This window comes from Rhinatrema bivittatum, chromosome 5 (genome assembly GCF_901001135.1).
Source record: "Rhinatrema bivittatum chromosome 5, aRhiBiv1.1, whole genome shotgun sequence".
In the NCBI taxonomy this organism is placed as follows: Eukaryota; Metazoa; Chordata; class Amphibia; order Gymnophiona; family Rhinatrematidae; genus Rhinatrema; species Rhinatrema bivittatum.
The window spans coordinates 247,831,688-247,846,941 of record NC_042619.1 but is presented as its reverse complement, the minus strand read 5'-3'; the positions used below and the strand labels follow the sequence as shown (position 1 = coordinate 247,846,941).

Here is a 15,254-nt window from a genome sequence, read left to right as displayed (position 1 = left end):
CGCAGTATGTTAACAACATTGCTTTTTGTCTTTTGGAATCTCGCCATAAGTTCTTCACATCACCTGAAACAGGTTTTCCTTCTTCTTCCTTCAGACCAGCGAACGTCGGGTGACAGCCAGGAAATGGTGCGCCTCTTCCTTCAGGCCATTCTCAATTATGACAAGAAAGTCCGACTGATTTATGTTCAGCTAAGGTAAAATCAAGCTTAGAATAAAACAACTCTGTCAATGGAGCCCCCCCCTGCGTCAGATGTAGCCAGGAATGAACCTCTGTGTGGGAGAGACCCCACCCACAATGCCAGAGACAGCTAGGAATGAACTTGGAGGGATCCCTACCCAGAGTGTCAGATGCAGTCAGGAATAAATTTGTCTGCGAAAGGGAATCCCTACTCAGGGTTCCATGTACATTCAGGAATATAGGGAATCTGTCTGCTTTGAGAGGACCCCTGGTCACAATGCTAGAAGTAGCTGGGAACTGTATTTTTCTCAGAGAGGACCCCTGCCTATCACATCAAATAGCCGGAGCTGTAGGATTTGCTGGCCATGCCACCTAGGAGTTCTTGATATTTGGTCTGTAGAGAAATATGTGGTTATGAGATCATTAATGTCACAGAGTGTACAGGGCTCAGTCTAGGATCTGAGGATACCTTGCAGCATTGGTTTTGGCTTCTTTAGCCCACAAGTCACAGGCCTTTTGTTGTAATTTATTTATTTTATTTATTTTTAATTTTATATACCGGAATTCCTGTATACAATACAAATCAATCCGGTTTACATGAAACAAACAGAATTGCCCAGGTCTGGGAGTTAGGACCGAGGTTTTTTTACAGAGAACATTAAACAATAACAATAAATATCAATAAATAACAATGAACCATTAACAATTTGCAGGTTAAACTTGAATTAATCATAGATTGAATTAAAATGAAGATGATTAGCAGGATATACGTTGCATATTATTAACTGTAAAACAAAATATTCCAAGTTCAATCAGAGTAGGGCGCTTAGTTACATTCTGGAGATTGGAACGCTTGCCTGAAGAGCCAGGTTTTTAACTTTTTTTTGAACTCTGGTAGACTCACTCTGGTAGACTCACTCTGGTAGACTCACTCTGGTAATCTCACTCTCTTTACAGTAAGACAGTTGTGTGTAAGCAGAAGGCTCTGGAATTATTCCCTCGGGTAGAGGAGGTGATGAGCTTGATGAATGAAGATGAGAAAACTGTGGTCCGTCTTCAGGAAAAACGACAGAAGGAGCTGTGGAATCTGTTGAAGATTGCCTGTGTGAGTGACATGGGTTTAGCCATAGTCCTTGTTGATTTTATAACTGTCTGCCTGGCCACTGTGCTTTTAGTTAGTTAAATGTAAATAATATTAATCATAAGGTGTGACATGTAAGACTTAAGGCAGGATACAAAAGGCATAAAGTAGTTTTGAGATGATCACAGATGCATTTATAGAGGAGGAAGTACTTACACAAATGTCAGTAGATAAGACCATGGGACCTGATGGATTACCACCAGGATACTCTCAAAGAGCTCAATGAATTGCTGATTGCACCCCTCACATGTCTGTTCGACTTGTCTTTGGAGACTGGAGATGATCCGAGGAACTGGAGGGGGGAGCACATGCAGTCTTACTCCACAGAAGTGGGAAAAAGGTGGAGGAGGTGTGCAGGAACGAGGAGAAAGTCCGCTCTAACCGAGACGCTGTGCCGGTAATTTAACAGCTGAGACGCCAGGCTGGGTCGCTGATTAGTGACGTCAGTCGGACGTCCCCCACCACCCCCCCCCCCCCCCGACTATAAAACCTGCGGAGGGGCGGCGCCTTGCAGCCGCCGGCGCCTCGCTTAAGCCGCGCGAGCTGAAGGGGCGCGTGGCTTTGGCCGGCTTAGGCCGGGAACCGGCAAAAACGTTTCGTGTAGATATAATATCTAATGGGGAGAAAGAGGAAGGCTCTGATTGTTACCTCGTCGCCTGGTCAACAACGCACTACTGGACCCATGAACCACCACGTGGTAAGGATGGTGGACACACCGAAAGAGGACAGTGAAGGAGCAGACTTGTTTGCTTCTTTGAGTCCCGGTGACGGCCCAAAGTCTCCCCTACAAACCCGCTGGAGAGGTGACTCCGGACCCAGCGAGAATTGCGGTAGGACAAGCCCAAGTGGACATTAGCCTGAGAAATCAGGCTGAAGTTCCCTGGACTGAAAAAGCAATCACTTCTATAATTGAAGGGATTGTTCCTGCTGTTAGTCAGGGTAGCTTATCCCCTGGAGGAATACAGGGGAATTTTACCCTAGAAGATCTAGGGAGAATGATTATGAAGTTAGACGGAAATGTTATAAAAATGAATGAATCATTATTATCTGTAATTAAGGAAAATAAGATGTCTATTGATCTGCATGAAAAGAAAATAGAGAAATGTGAAAAGGATATGTTAACTGTCACAAGTAAATTACAAAAGATGCAAGAATCAGGAAATGCATTTATTAAGGACAGTCTTATCATTCACAAGGAAATAGAATATATGGAGAATTTAATGAGGGTAAAAAATTTACATTTAATTAATTTTCCTGTAACGAGACTTCTTTCACCCTGGGAGCTATTTAGGAAGTACTTAAAGGAAGTTTTGCTATATGAGGATGAAGAAATCCCCAAGCTTTCAAAAATTTTTTATTTACCTAGGAAATCCTCTAATATTAGAGGTTTTGCCCAAGGGGAAGAGCCATCCTCACCAGGCTTATCGACCTTCTTAGAAGACTCGGTAGACCTGATAAATAGTAGAGCTACTTTGATAATTTCTTGTTTAGTTGAACAGGAGAAGGAAAAGCTGTTTAAAAAATATTTCTCTGTAAAAGATATATTATTTTGTGGACATCGAGTCCAAATCTACCCAGAAGTAGCACGAGCTACTCAGGCTAGGAGGAGGACTTTTTTGACCTTAAAATCGAAAGTTGTGGCACTTGGTGCAACATTTTTCCTAAAATTTCCGTGTTTATGTTTGATAAACTATAAAGGAAAGAAGTATGGATTTTTAGATCCAATGCAATTGGAAGTTTTTCTTTCAGATAAAGTTCTAACTTCTGAATCAGAGACAGAGGCCAAATAAAAAAAGAAATGACTCCTCCTACCTGTATTTAGTTTACTTACTGGTTACTTTTTGTTTTCCAATATATGAATATTATTGCCTCCCCCAATTATGGGTAAATGGGAATGTAATTCTGAAGTTTCCTAAGTTAGTTTAATATTATTTTGAACATGTATGCGTAAGGTATATATGATTATTGTTACTATTTCCCATGATTTCTTGATTTCATAAGTGTAAAACTGTTAAACGCAATAAAATATAAATGAAAAAAAAAAAAGAAGTGAGAAAAAGGAAGGAGACAGGCAACTACAGATCTGTCAGTCTGACTTCAGTAGTGAGCAAAACTATGGACATACTGCTAAAGAAAAGGAGAGAGCAGTACCGTGGAACAAACAGATTACAAAAGGAAGATCTTTGAGGTGAGACAAGTGATGGATCAAGGCCTGTCTGGACTTCAGTGAGGCTTGTGACATGGTTTCACATAGATGACTGGTAAACAGATTTAGCTAGTATGGCAGTAGGATAGAAAGTTGTTAACTGTGTGAGAAACCAGTTAAGCAACTGAACTCCTAGTGGTAGTTAATGGGTCTTTCTGGTGCAGGTAAGTTAATCAGCGGGGGACCTCAGGCTCAGTGCTAGAGCTGTGGGGTTTTTTTTCCATCTATCAGTGACTACAGAAGGTCTTATGTGAAAAATATGCCTGTTTCTAGTTGACACAAAAATCTATTAACAGGGTAGGTGTGGAAAACTTGAAATGGGACCTGAAACAAATTGGAAGACTTGTTAAGGGTTTGGAATCCCTGCTTCAATGAAAAATGTATATAATTTGTATCTAGGGCGTATAAATGCCTTAAGCCACTTATTAGTTAGGAAGACATGAACTGGAAACTGCCAAGCTGGAAAGAGACTTAGGAGTTTTCATCTCAGGTGACCCAACGGATTCTGCAGTTATAAAGTGGCAGGAAAAGCTAACCATATGCTTGGATGTCTAAGGAAGGAAATGCAGGTAATATTTTCCTTTTAGACTCCACCTTTTCTAGCAGTGTTAGAGAATTGAGTAGCAGCAGTAGTAATGCTATTTCTGGAGGCCTTCCTTTTATAAGGACACTGAGAGGTAAATAGTCAAAGGGTTTATCTGGCTAACTTTTTGATTTAACCAGACAAAACTCAAGATTGGACTGTCTCCCCCTGCTTCCTGGCAACGTTTTGTATGGGCAGTGCCGCCTGGACAAATTAGCCAGGAAAGTTTTGGTCAGACAAGTCCCTGTTGTAAAGTTCACCAGACACAACTTCTATAAATAACTTTATCCGGGCATGTTCAGCAGAACACTTATCTAGGTCAGTTCCACTGAGGAGCCTGGAAACCTTTCCCACTCATCGGCTTACCCAGTATGGACCTCTGAGAGGGTGAGTCCATTCAAAGAAGCACTTCTGGATTGGCACCGGGCCTGCGACACCAACCCTGTGCAGAAAAGCTTAAGGAACTCTGACTAGAGAGAGAAAAGAGGGATATAAGAGAAACATTCAAATAGTTAGCAGGCTTCAACAGAGTGTAAGAAGGTAACATTTTGCATAGAAAAAGAAATTCAAGGACAAAGGGGGGTCATGATAGGAGGTTGGAGGAAAGACTTGTTTGCTGAGAGATGCCTGGAATAGTCTTATCAGCAGAGGTTTTAGCAACCACATCCAGGGCAGAATGCAAGCCCTTAGGGACAGATACACAGAGCTCAGTGGCAAGGGCAGGCGGGTGAGCAGCAGGTAGAAGAAATGTGGAGAGGAGCAGGGCGTTGGACTAGTCATACAATTCTCCCATGTGCTCAATCACAAGGGCCAAAAGACGGGGGTGGGCTGGGGGTGGGGGGAGAGGCAGAGCAAGCGTGCACAGAGCTGCGCTGTGGCTGCATCAAGTTTCCAAGAGGGAGACAAGGTCAGTTGATGGGAAACTGCCGCGAAGGTCACATATTGTTAGGCAGATTGATCTGACAATATCTACGATGTTAAGGTGGGGCCTATGTGCTAAAGAATTTCTCCTTTTTTGTGTCTGTGGGGAAACAAATCCTTAGTGGATAGAACCCTCTGTTTCCTAGTGCCTTCTGGGAACGCAGAGATTTCATTTTCCACGTCTTTGGATTTTGTCGCTGTTGCTCAGGATCAGGGATATCTTGCCAGTCAATGCTATAAAATCCCTTCAGCCGTCATCCTTTGTAGCTCTGCACCGCTGTTGGCTGTAGCTTGCAGTATTATTAGAGGATGGCTGTAGTGAATTTTTCCCAGCATGCTGTGGACCTCAGATCTGGGCTCCCAAGTCCTGCTTTTGTCCTTTGTAACTTGTATTTGTTGTTCCAACAGAGTAAAGTACGAGGGCCCGTCAGTGGCAGCCCAGACAGCATGGGTGCAGCGCGACTCAGTGCCCCTCAGGGACCCTTCTCGGTTGGCTCACCATCCTGCACAGACTTGCAAGATTCGGCCAGGAAAAGGTGTGAATGGGGAAATCAGCAGAAACTGGGACAGCTGTAATGAACGCTCATCATCCCTTCAAAAAAAAAATCAGGAAACTTTTCTGTCTGACAGAAAAGGCAACTGCTGAGCATTTACTTTTGTAATGTAAATGGGGACAGCCTGCTGACTTAGAGGTCAGTTGTCAAAGAGATCTGGCTGCCTAACAATGGAGGTAGGCAGCCAGATCTCACGGCCCCCCTTGGAAATTTAACTGGGGCTGAGCATCTAAGTTTAGCCACTCAAATTCTTAGCAGTCCCAGGGACTGATTTTCAGTGCTGGCCATGTAACTTGGCCAGCCAAACCTAGGTGATGCTGAAACCAATCCTCCCCTGGAGCCCCCCCAATCTCTCTCCTTCCCGACCCTAATGCAGAGGTATCTTCCTCCCCCAACCCACAATCTCCCTCTTTCCATACCTCAAAGCCTAATCTGACCTTTAACAACCTTCCCAACCCAGCAGTGAGCTCTCCCACTCCTCCCACCAAGGCCTGATCTGTACACTTGCACTTGCTTTTTCTGTGGGCTGCAAAATGGGGGCAAAAGAACACAGCTAGTTTTACAAATTAAATCTGTGTGTGTGGTTTTTCTTCCTTGACCTAAACATGCCTCCCCGGGAATGCCTCCTCGCAATCTGGCTGAAAGGATGTGCGTTCTGAAAACCTGTCTCTACTTTTAGTAAGCCTGGGAGCTGTTTTCGAAAAGGCCAGTTTTCCAGAGTAAATACCTTAATGCCTTTAAAAAGTTGCTTCTTGCTGGTTCTAGAAACAGCCATGTCCTGTGGCCCCTGGCTAGGTACTGTTGCTGCATTGGCTAAGCTGGGTGGGAAGAGATGGGATAAAAAATGGGGTAAATCTCCGTGTTGTTGAAAATGAAGGCTTATGGTGTCCTAGCTCAATACAGTTCTGTTCCAATTAAGATGGAAACTCAAGTGGAGAAAAACTGCAAGCGAAAACTAAAAAAACTGTAAAGGAACCTTGTAATCATTTACCATTGCAAGCTGTAATTTTGGAAACCATCTGTTTTAAAAGTCAGTCCCCTGCCCTCCAATTCCTCCCTCCAGTCCTGCCTGTGGGTGCCAAAATCTTAAATCCAATCCTGTACACACATAAATGAGACATAGAGACAGAATTACACAGAGGCACATCTCACCTACAACATGACCTGAGTCCCCCTCATGGGGGCTATGAGCTGATGTCAGTAATTAATGCTACATTTAGGAATTATTCTGTCCTTTTATTTAGTGAGGACTTGCTGATGGAATCCCAGAGCCTCTGCAGCCAGCTGGAAAGCGCAATGCTGGACACCATGAAGGATCAGGATCAGAGCTTTATGGTAAGTGTCGATGCGTTCAGTCAATCACAGCACCAGGATTCCAGCTCATTTCCTGTTAGAATGCATGCAATGACTCTGGAATTATCTTCAGCCAATCAGGGCAGGGTCATTGCAAATTTCTGCTCAGCAAATGAACACTTACACAATTATCTCTAATCAGATGGTGTACAGTTAATTCAGAGTATGGGACAGTTATGTCAGCCAGTCAAATCATGGGGATGATGTTGGCAATATTGCCACATCTGGACCATTTAAAGTCATCATCCCACTAATTAAGAGAAGAAAAAACAGTACAGTTCATAATATAATATTAACGAGATCCATTTTTAAACCATAATTTTTATTCAAGCAGTAGAAAAAAAAAGTCCAAGTCTGATCTTGGTAGTGTGTGATTACAATGGGTTAGAAGTGCATTATCTCTTGCCAGGTTATACTACAGATATCCCCACGTGCCCTCTCCCTCTCCCACAGAGCTTTGTTCATGTTTTAATTCCCTTTGGAGAAAAGGATGTCCCCCATCCCTTTTGGTTCTGGAAGGCCTGTGTCCCTAGTATGTTGTGGATAGCCTGTAATTTATCTCCTCTTTTCCTCTGCCCTACTCTTTTATCTCTTCTCCCGCTTTCTGTTCCCTACAATCTCTCCCCTGTTCACAGACTCCTTGACTGGAGCTGGATGCTCCAGCTCCCATAGATTAAAATTTAAATAAAGAGAAAACAAGAACTGTGAGTGGGCACAGCTCCCAGGCCCAAGAGTTGTTTCCCTTTTGTGATTACAGATACTCAGTACTCTGTATAGAAATGAAGCATTTGGAGATCATTTTGGATTCTGCATTTTCTTTAGAAAGTCAGGTGTTATTCTTGGTTGTAAATTGTTTATTGACAAATGTTTAATAAAGATTAAATTGCAAAAAAGAAAAAAAAGTCAGGTGGGAACAGTAGTCAAAGCTTTTGCAAGGATGATATTGGTGAAGGGATTGCAGTTGCTGTCGTTTCCATCAGATTTCAGGGCGGTTATGCAATCTGTGGTGCTTACCATTGACTACTGCAATTCAATTTAAGCAGAGCTCCCAAAAAATTGTTAGAAAACTGCAGATTGCTCAAGATGCTGCTGCAAGGTTGATTACAGGTAAGAGAAGCAGTTAAAATGCCCCCCACTGATTGTATTCTAGTTTAAAATATCTTTCAATTTTAGGTTTATTTATATGCTGCTTATGCAATAGCCCTAAGTGGCTTACAAAAGAACATTCACAATAAAACAGGAAAACAAAACTAAGACAGACGATTAAAACTAGCAACAGAATATATATTAAAAAAAAACAACAAACAAACAAACTTTCCTGTTCATATCCCAGATCAGTGCAGACAAGTGGGCTTTGCATCCCTACCAGCAGTTGGAGGCAGAGAATAAAAACGTATCTTCAGCCAATCAGGGCAGGGACATAACAGAGTGCCGCCTGCAGTCCCTCAGTATTTCTCTGTCTCCAGCAGACAGTAGAGGTGTTAAACCTGCAGTCTGGAGTTTAGAGGAAAAAAATAAAATAGAAAAAGATGAGAGAGGAGAATTGCTCCCAGGCGTGCTAGGTTTTGTGGAGAATCATCCCCCTGGTAGAGCAGGGTAAGCAGGGGTCGGTGGTCCTTCTTTTCGCTTCTGCTCAGATCTTTAAGAGGGTCTGATAGCCAGTGGCACTGGCTTCCTCATACCCTGCCTCTTGCTCCCCTCTATGGAAGCTCCAGTTCTTTCCAGAGCAAGATCGGCTAAATTGGAAGTATTTTCTAATGTATCTGTCTGTCACTGTTTTAGGTGCATGGTGACTTTAATAAAATCTAAAAAAAAAAAAATGTCAGAGATAGTGCTGGGAGCAGATTGGTGCTGCTGGACAAGGAAGGAGCTTGTGCAGAAAGTTTCCCGTGCTGCAAGAACCAGTGAAGGAATTTTAACCGTACAGAGGGTGAGAAAATGATTCAGGCACATTTGTTGCTTCAGTTCCCGTGCAGCCTGTGGTGACTTGAGGGCGAAGGCGGGATTGTCGGCTCTCAGTGCTTGTGCAAGGGTAGTGAGGAGGGACCTTCGGGAGAGTCTCTGTCTGCCGTGGATGTAACTTGGGGGGAGTATCAGTGGCTGCGAGCTGCTTGTGATTCTCGAGCAGACTCTCTGATGGTGGGAAGTGTCATTTTGTAAGGTGCTCCCATGTTATAGAGCTCTGCAGGGGAGGATGCTACAGATATCCCGCTGTTCCCTCGTGTTGGGGAGATTCTTGGAGAGAGGTAAGGGTGTTCTTCTGGCCATACCCGTGGGAACTGAAGGAACCCGTTTTTGCTGGAGGTTTTCCTTAAGCACAAGGCCTTCTTAGAGAAGAGAGATACCAAAAGGTCCTCTGGATGTCTCTGCTAGTTTCTTGTTGAAAAGTAAAAAAAAGAAAGAAAGTTAATTTGGGGATTCTGGTTCCCTGGGGTGTTAGGTTCCTTGAAGGGCCATCACCCATGGAGAGCAGGGGGTTGATAACCCTAATTGGTCTTAGCCAGGTGGCTGTGGGGCAATTGATTGCCAGTGGTGTGGCTCCTTCCTTGTTCCTACACAGCTCTCACTTACCTCTCCCTCAGCTCTTGGCGGGGGGAGAGAATTGTCAATTTTGGGCTTTTCTCTTCGGATTGGAGATGGCACCACGGACTTTCACAAAAGTGATAGTGGTGGTAACTGACACTGTGAAAGGAAGGAGTGCTAGTTCACCCTTACTTGGTCAACTGGCTCATTCGAGCAAATTCAGACTTGGAGTATCGTCTGTCAGTTCAGCGGGTCATGTGGATGTTGCAGTCTCTGGGCTAGGGGGGCGAACCTAGCAAATAGCAATCTAGTTCCATTCCAATCACTGGAGTACCTGGAGGCACGATTTGACACCCACATGGGCAAGGTGTTCCTCATTTCAGACAAGGTGACGAAGTTACAGGCTCAGGTCCATTGGCTACTACAGCTTTCAGTACCCAGATTCTGGGATTATTTGCAAGTCCTGGGTTCTATGGCCTCTGTGCTGGAAGAGAGCGCTTTTGTCCTGGTGGAGTCTGTTGTCAGAGGATTTTCAGTTTCAGCTACTGCTTCAGGGAAGTTCCAATCTCTTGTGGTAGCTTTCTTGTCCCAATTTGAAGAGAGGAGTGGAGTTGGAAATTCCAGTCTGGGAGGTGGGGACCATTTATGTCAGCCTTAATGGTTGGAGGGCTGTTTGTTGACAATGGAAGCATTATGGTCTATTAATCAGTTAGAAATAAGGGCAGTTCATATGACGTTGCTCTCTTTTCTTCCGTGAGTGCAAGATCGGGCAGTGCAAGTTTTCTCAGACAGTGTGACAACGGTGGCTTATATCAATCATCAAGGTGGGACAAAGGGTCGCATGGTGGCTCAGGAGGCCCAGAAGCTTTTTCTCTGGGCGGGACAGCACTTGGCAGGTCTGGTGGCGTCGCATGTAGCTGGAGCGGACAATGTGCAGGTGGACTACCTCAGCTGGCAGGAGATAGATCTAGGAAAATGGCAGCTATCCACAGATGCCATGGATCTCATTTGACCTGATGGCTTCATAGCGCACTGCGAAGGCAAACCAGCGAGAGTCTGATCCGAGGGACTCGACGCTCTAGTCCTTCCATGACTGATGGGGATCCTGTTATGTTTTTCTTCTATGGCCTCTTATAGGCAGAGTGTTGTGACGTATAGAGAGGCACCTGGGAAGAGTGGTTGTAGTAGCACTAGAGTTGCTGCGCAGGTTGTGGTTTGCAAATCTCATAATCTTGCAGTGGAAAGGTCCCTAAGGCTAAGACATCTGCAGGGGTTACTTCAGCAAAGACCAGTATTCTCAATTGGGTGGATCGCATGTGTCTCACGGTCTGGCTTTTGAATGGAGTGTTTGCGTTTGAAAAGGTTACTCGGAAGCTGTTATTACATTGCTTCAAGCCAGGAGACCGTCCACTTCACTGGCTCATGTCAGAGTATGGTGAATATTTAAAACATGGTGCCTGGAGTTAGATCTCGAACCTACGTGTGTGGCACAGTCTCATATCTAGACTTTTTACAAAAGGGTCTAGAAAACGTCTGACTTAAAATTTGCTACAAGTGCAGGTGGCAGCTTTAGGCTTTTTCCCGAGGTAAAGTTCAAAGAATACCTCCTGGTTTCACATCTGGATTAGATTCATTTTCTTAAGGTTGTGAAGCAGTTGTGTCCTGAAATCTGCAGAATGTGCCCTTCATAGAACCTTATTTGGCTCTTAGGGTTCTGTGTGGACCTCCAATTTAGCCTTTGAGATAGACTTCTCTAAAGGATCTTACTTTGAAAGCAGTTGTCTTGGTGGAGATTTGTTCAGGATTTCTGAACTTCAGGTCTTGTCATGTAGAGATCCTTTCCTTCAGATTTCAGTTGATGGTATCTCGTTGCAAACTATGTGTTCTTTTTTGCTGACGGTAGTCTCTCCATTTCATCTTAGTTGACGGTGGAACTCCCCAAGTTCTAAGATTTGGATGCAGCGACACTGCAAGCAAGGGAGCTTCATTGCGATATCTTAATGTCACTAACAGTTTTAAGATATCAGATCATCCCTTCATATTGTTTAGTGGTGCAAAGAAAGGAAGTATCAATATATATGTGTAAAGGATGGCCGATTCCAGAGGGGTTGCATGCACCGGCAGCTTCCTGGGTGGGGTGTCAACTGGTTTCTCCACAGATCTGTCAAATGGCGACATGGTCTTCGCTTCACACTTTAACCAGACATTACCATCTGGATGTTCGGGTGTCTGAGGATGCACAATTTGGAGAGATTATGTTGCAAGCTGGTCTTACAGTTCCTGCTCGGATTAGAGGAGCTTGGGTACATCCTACTTGATGGGACTGATCTGGGGTATGAACAGGAAAGGAAAATTTGTTCTTACCAATCTCTCTTCTGGGTGTATATAGTGCAGAAACTACTGTTGTAAGTTTTCAATTTCCATTGTTTGATGTGAGGGCTCCAGTTCAGGGGATCCAACTTTTCCTCTGCTCGTCCTAGAGAGGAGGGTTAGGTTAGTTTTTGATGACATTCATCTTGGTTTAGGTACAGGTCAATACTAAGGGACTACAGATGGCACTCTGTGTAGCAGTGTCTGAAAAGTTTTATTCTCTGCCTCCATCTGCTGATAGGGATGCAAAACTCACTCGTCTGGACTGATCTGTGGTACTCCAGGAACAAAAATTAGCAGGAAAGAAGCAATTTTTCTTTACTAGTTTACAATAAAGTTAGGATCCAAAGTGCTCAGCATCCCACAAATAAATTTGCTGTAGGCAAATTACATAAAAATATATTCAAAATAAAAGTTAAACATGTAGTTCAATAAAACTTTGGTTATCCCACATCTTACAAATAGGCTTGCTGAAAGAGGAAAGTCTTTAACAAGTTGTTAAAAGTATTAGTGCAAAACATAGACCTCACTTCATGTGGAAGACTATTCTACAGGTCTTGTGCAGCCATTAAAAAATGTACGCTGGCAAATCTCTGGCAAGTGTACTTGGTATGCAGAAGACACCTCTAATAGATCTTTCTGTGATGAACATAAACCTCTGGTAGAGTTGTAACTCTTCAATAACACATGAATCCATGGAAATTAATTCTGGGCAAGCAAGTTGTATAGCAGTAGTGGAATCTTATATCTGATCCTTAACTGGATAGGAAGCCAGTGAAGATCAGATAGCATTGGAGTAATATGCTCACAGATCAAGTGCCCTGAAATCAGCCAGTCGCCGGCGTTTTGTATTAGCTGCATTGCCTTAATTGTGACAGTAAATAAACCTAATTACATCATATTACAATAGTCAAGGAGTGGCATAATCAACATCTAAAAGACAGTTGGGAAATCACCAGCTTGTAAAATCTAGCTCTAACAATGGCTTTAACTTGAGGTATAAATGACAGCTTGGAATCAATAATGAATCCAAGACTTCTGGCTTGAGAGACTATTTTTTACTTCTTGATCATCCATAGACATGCAAGGTGGGATTCCTGATGTTGCAGAATAATAATGTCAGTCTTAGCCAGATTGAAAGCAAGTGTGTTATGAGTCAGCCAAGATTTAATTGCTGGTATGCAGGTAGAAATTGTAGGAGTTGTCTCAGACCAAGAATTTCCCATTGGAATATAGAACTGGATGTTATCAGCATATATTGGAAAGTCTTTACAGAAGCCAGTCAGTAGTTTATATAGAAAGGTTAAACAGATGTTAAGTAAAGCAAATGTTGCTTACCTGTAACAGGTGTTCTTACAGGACAGCAGGATGTTAGTCCTCACATATGGGTGTTGGGTTCGTAACGTTTTCTTATTTTATTTTCGGCACTACATGTAGCTTTTTAACAAAACTGAAGGGGGCCCCTGCTGGCTGCCGGGTTAGTGGCATGCCCAGTAGGGGCCAGTCAAAGTTCTGGAAACTTTGACAGAAGTGTTCCGTGATTGGGCTCCATCCTGTGAGGTCACCCATATGTGAGGACTAACATCCTGCTTGTCCTGTGAGAATAAAGCAGACAAGACTGACTGACCCCTGTGGGACTCCCAAAGATACAGGATACCAATCAGAGCATTTACCCTTGATTCAAACCTGTTTGTTTTCTGTTCAAAACATATGACTGAAACAAAGTCATCTCTGAACCAGAGATACCAAGCTCCTGCAAGCTCTATAGCCTTAAAGGGTTGAGGACCTACTTATTTAGCTAATACAGTTGCATGGTACCTACCAACCAGACTGCCTCATTCCAGTCAATGAAAGCAGTTAGAAGTCCTGGCATTAAAGACGTTTCAGAAGTCTGGAACTAAACTGAGAGTGTTTACTAGTGTGGCACCCCAGTTTTGGAATGTGCTGCTGATGGACCCAAGATGGCAAGGAGTGCCTGCTTTAATCGTTGTTATTTAAAAACTGGCTCTTCACCCAGATAAATGATGGCCAGTGGTAGGGAAAATGGTTGGATAAGCGGGGCTACAGGGATGTGGGTGGTTAGGAATATTTGTAGTGGATAAAGATGTATTTGGCTGCTGTGGGACGTCTATGTAAGTATGCTATAGTAGTGCTTGCGATGGTAATTTTAATGACATCTTGAAAAGCGTATAATGTATATAGTCAGTTATGTGTTTGATTATGGTATGTTCCGGTTATATCAGTAAAATGCAGAGTATAAATATGTAAATCAAATTAACTTCTCCCCTTTTCTTCTACCCTATTCTTATTGTCTTCTGTCCCACTTTCTACTTCCTACAACCTCTCTTCCCCTGTTCACAGGCCCTTGACTGGAGCTGGCTGCTCTTCCAGGAAAAAGAGAGGACTAGCTCTGAGCAAACCCATACATGAGAAAAGGAAGACCTATCTGTTTGTCAAAGCATGAATAACTGCAGACATGGAACTGAATTTTGATTGATCATTGTGACTGTGTGACTTGCAGTGCATGCTGCTTACAAGGTTCACAGAACACGTCTGTTTGCTGTGAATCCCATGATGTTCCCTGCTCACAAACAAGGTTCACAGTGCCCTCTGCTTGCTGTGAGTCCTATGATGGTACCTATAGTACCTGAATGTAATCCACTTTGAAGTGCTGAAAAAAGTGTGAAAAGCGGAATATAAATCTAAATAAATAAATACCTATTCATGAGGTTCACAGTGCCTTCTGCTTGCTATAAGGCCCATTCTGTTCACTGCTCACAAGGTTCACAGTGCCCTCTATTTGCTGCAAGTCCCATGGTGTTTACTGTTCATGAGGTTCAAAGTGCCTTCTCGCTGTGAGTCCCATGGTGCCCAGTGAACGCTGTTCATGGTACAGCAGTACAATACTTCATAGTACAATGCAGTAGTATCAACGAAGGATGTATTTTGTATATTTTTCAGGGGTTTTTTTTGTTGTTTCTTGATAATTTTTTATTTGATGGAATAAAGATATTTTCAGATTACTGTGACATCTGAAGTGTGCTTGTGTAGCTATATACAGTATATATGCATATCGGACACTGCAGGGTTTATTCATCCCCCACTCTTTTGGATTTCTAGAGAACGGACTAACTTTAGCAAATTCAGGATGTGCTGAATATCAGATGTAAAAAAAATGTACAATATTCAGCTATTAATAGAACTCAATCTATAATGTTTTCTAGCAACCGTCATAAATGGCCACAATTGCTAATGGCTTATTTGAATCAAGCCCTTAAAGCACTGGGCTTGTATAATCATAGGTTGCTGAAAATGAACAGGGCAAACACTGTGTAAAAACTACTAATGTTTGCACTTAGCTTGTTCCACCAGACAGCAAATGAATATTTTTCAATTCCTGAAGTACTTGCTCCAACACTACAGTG

At 43.0% G+C, this 15,254-nt stretch overlaps 1 protein-coding gene across 1 annotated transcript in view; it reads left to right on the top strand.

Annotated features, from left to right (window-relative positions):
* IKBKB (inhibitor of nuclear factor kappa B kinase subunit beta) overlaps nt 1-14,852 on the top strand; it is an 89,357-nt gene extending 74,505 nt beyond the window's left edge. The window contains exons 18-22 of the mRNA XM_029603705.1: nt 95-194; nt 1,136-1,283; nt 5,438-5,565; nt 6,828-6,918; nt 14,191-14,852. Of these exons, the coding sequence (XP_029459565.1) occupies nt 95-194; nt 1,136-1,283; nt 5,438-5,565; nt 6,828-6,918; nt 14,191-14,259 (536 nt within the window). The 3' untranslated portion in view covers nt 14,260-14,852. The remainder of the gene's footprint in view (nt 1-94; nt 195-1,135; nt 1,284-5,437; nt 5,566-6,827; nt 6,919-14,190) is intronic.
* Nucleotides 14,853-15,254: the final 402 nt, after the last annotated feature.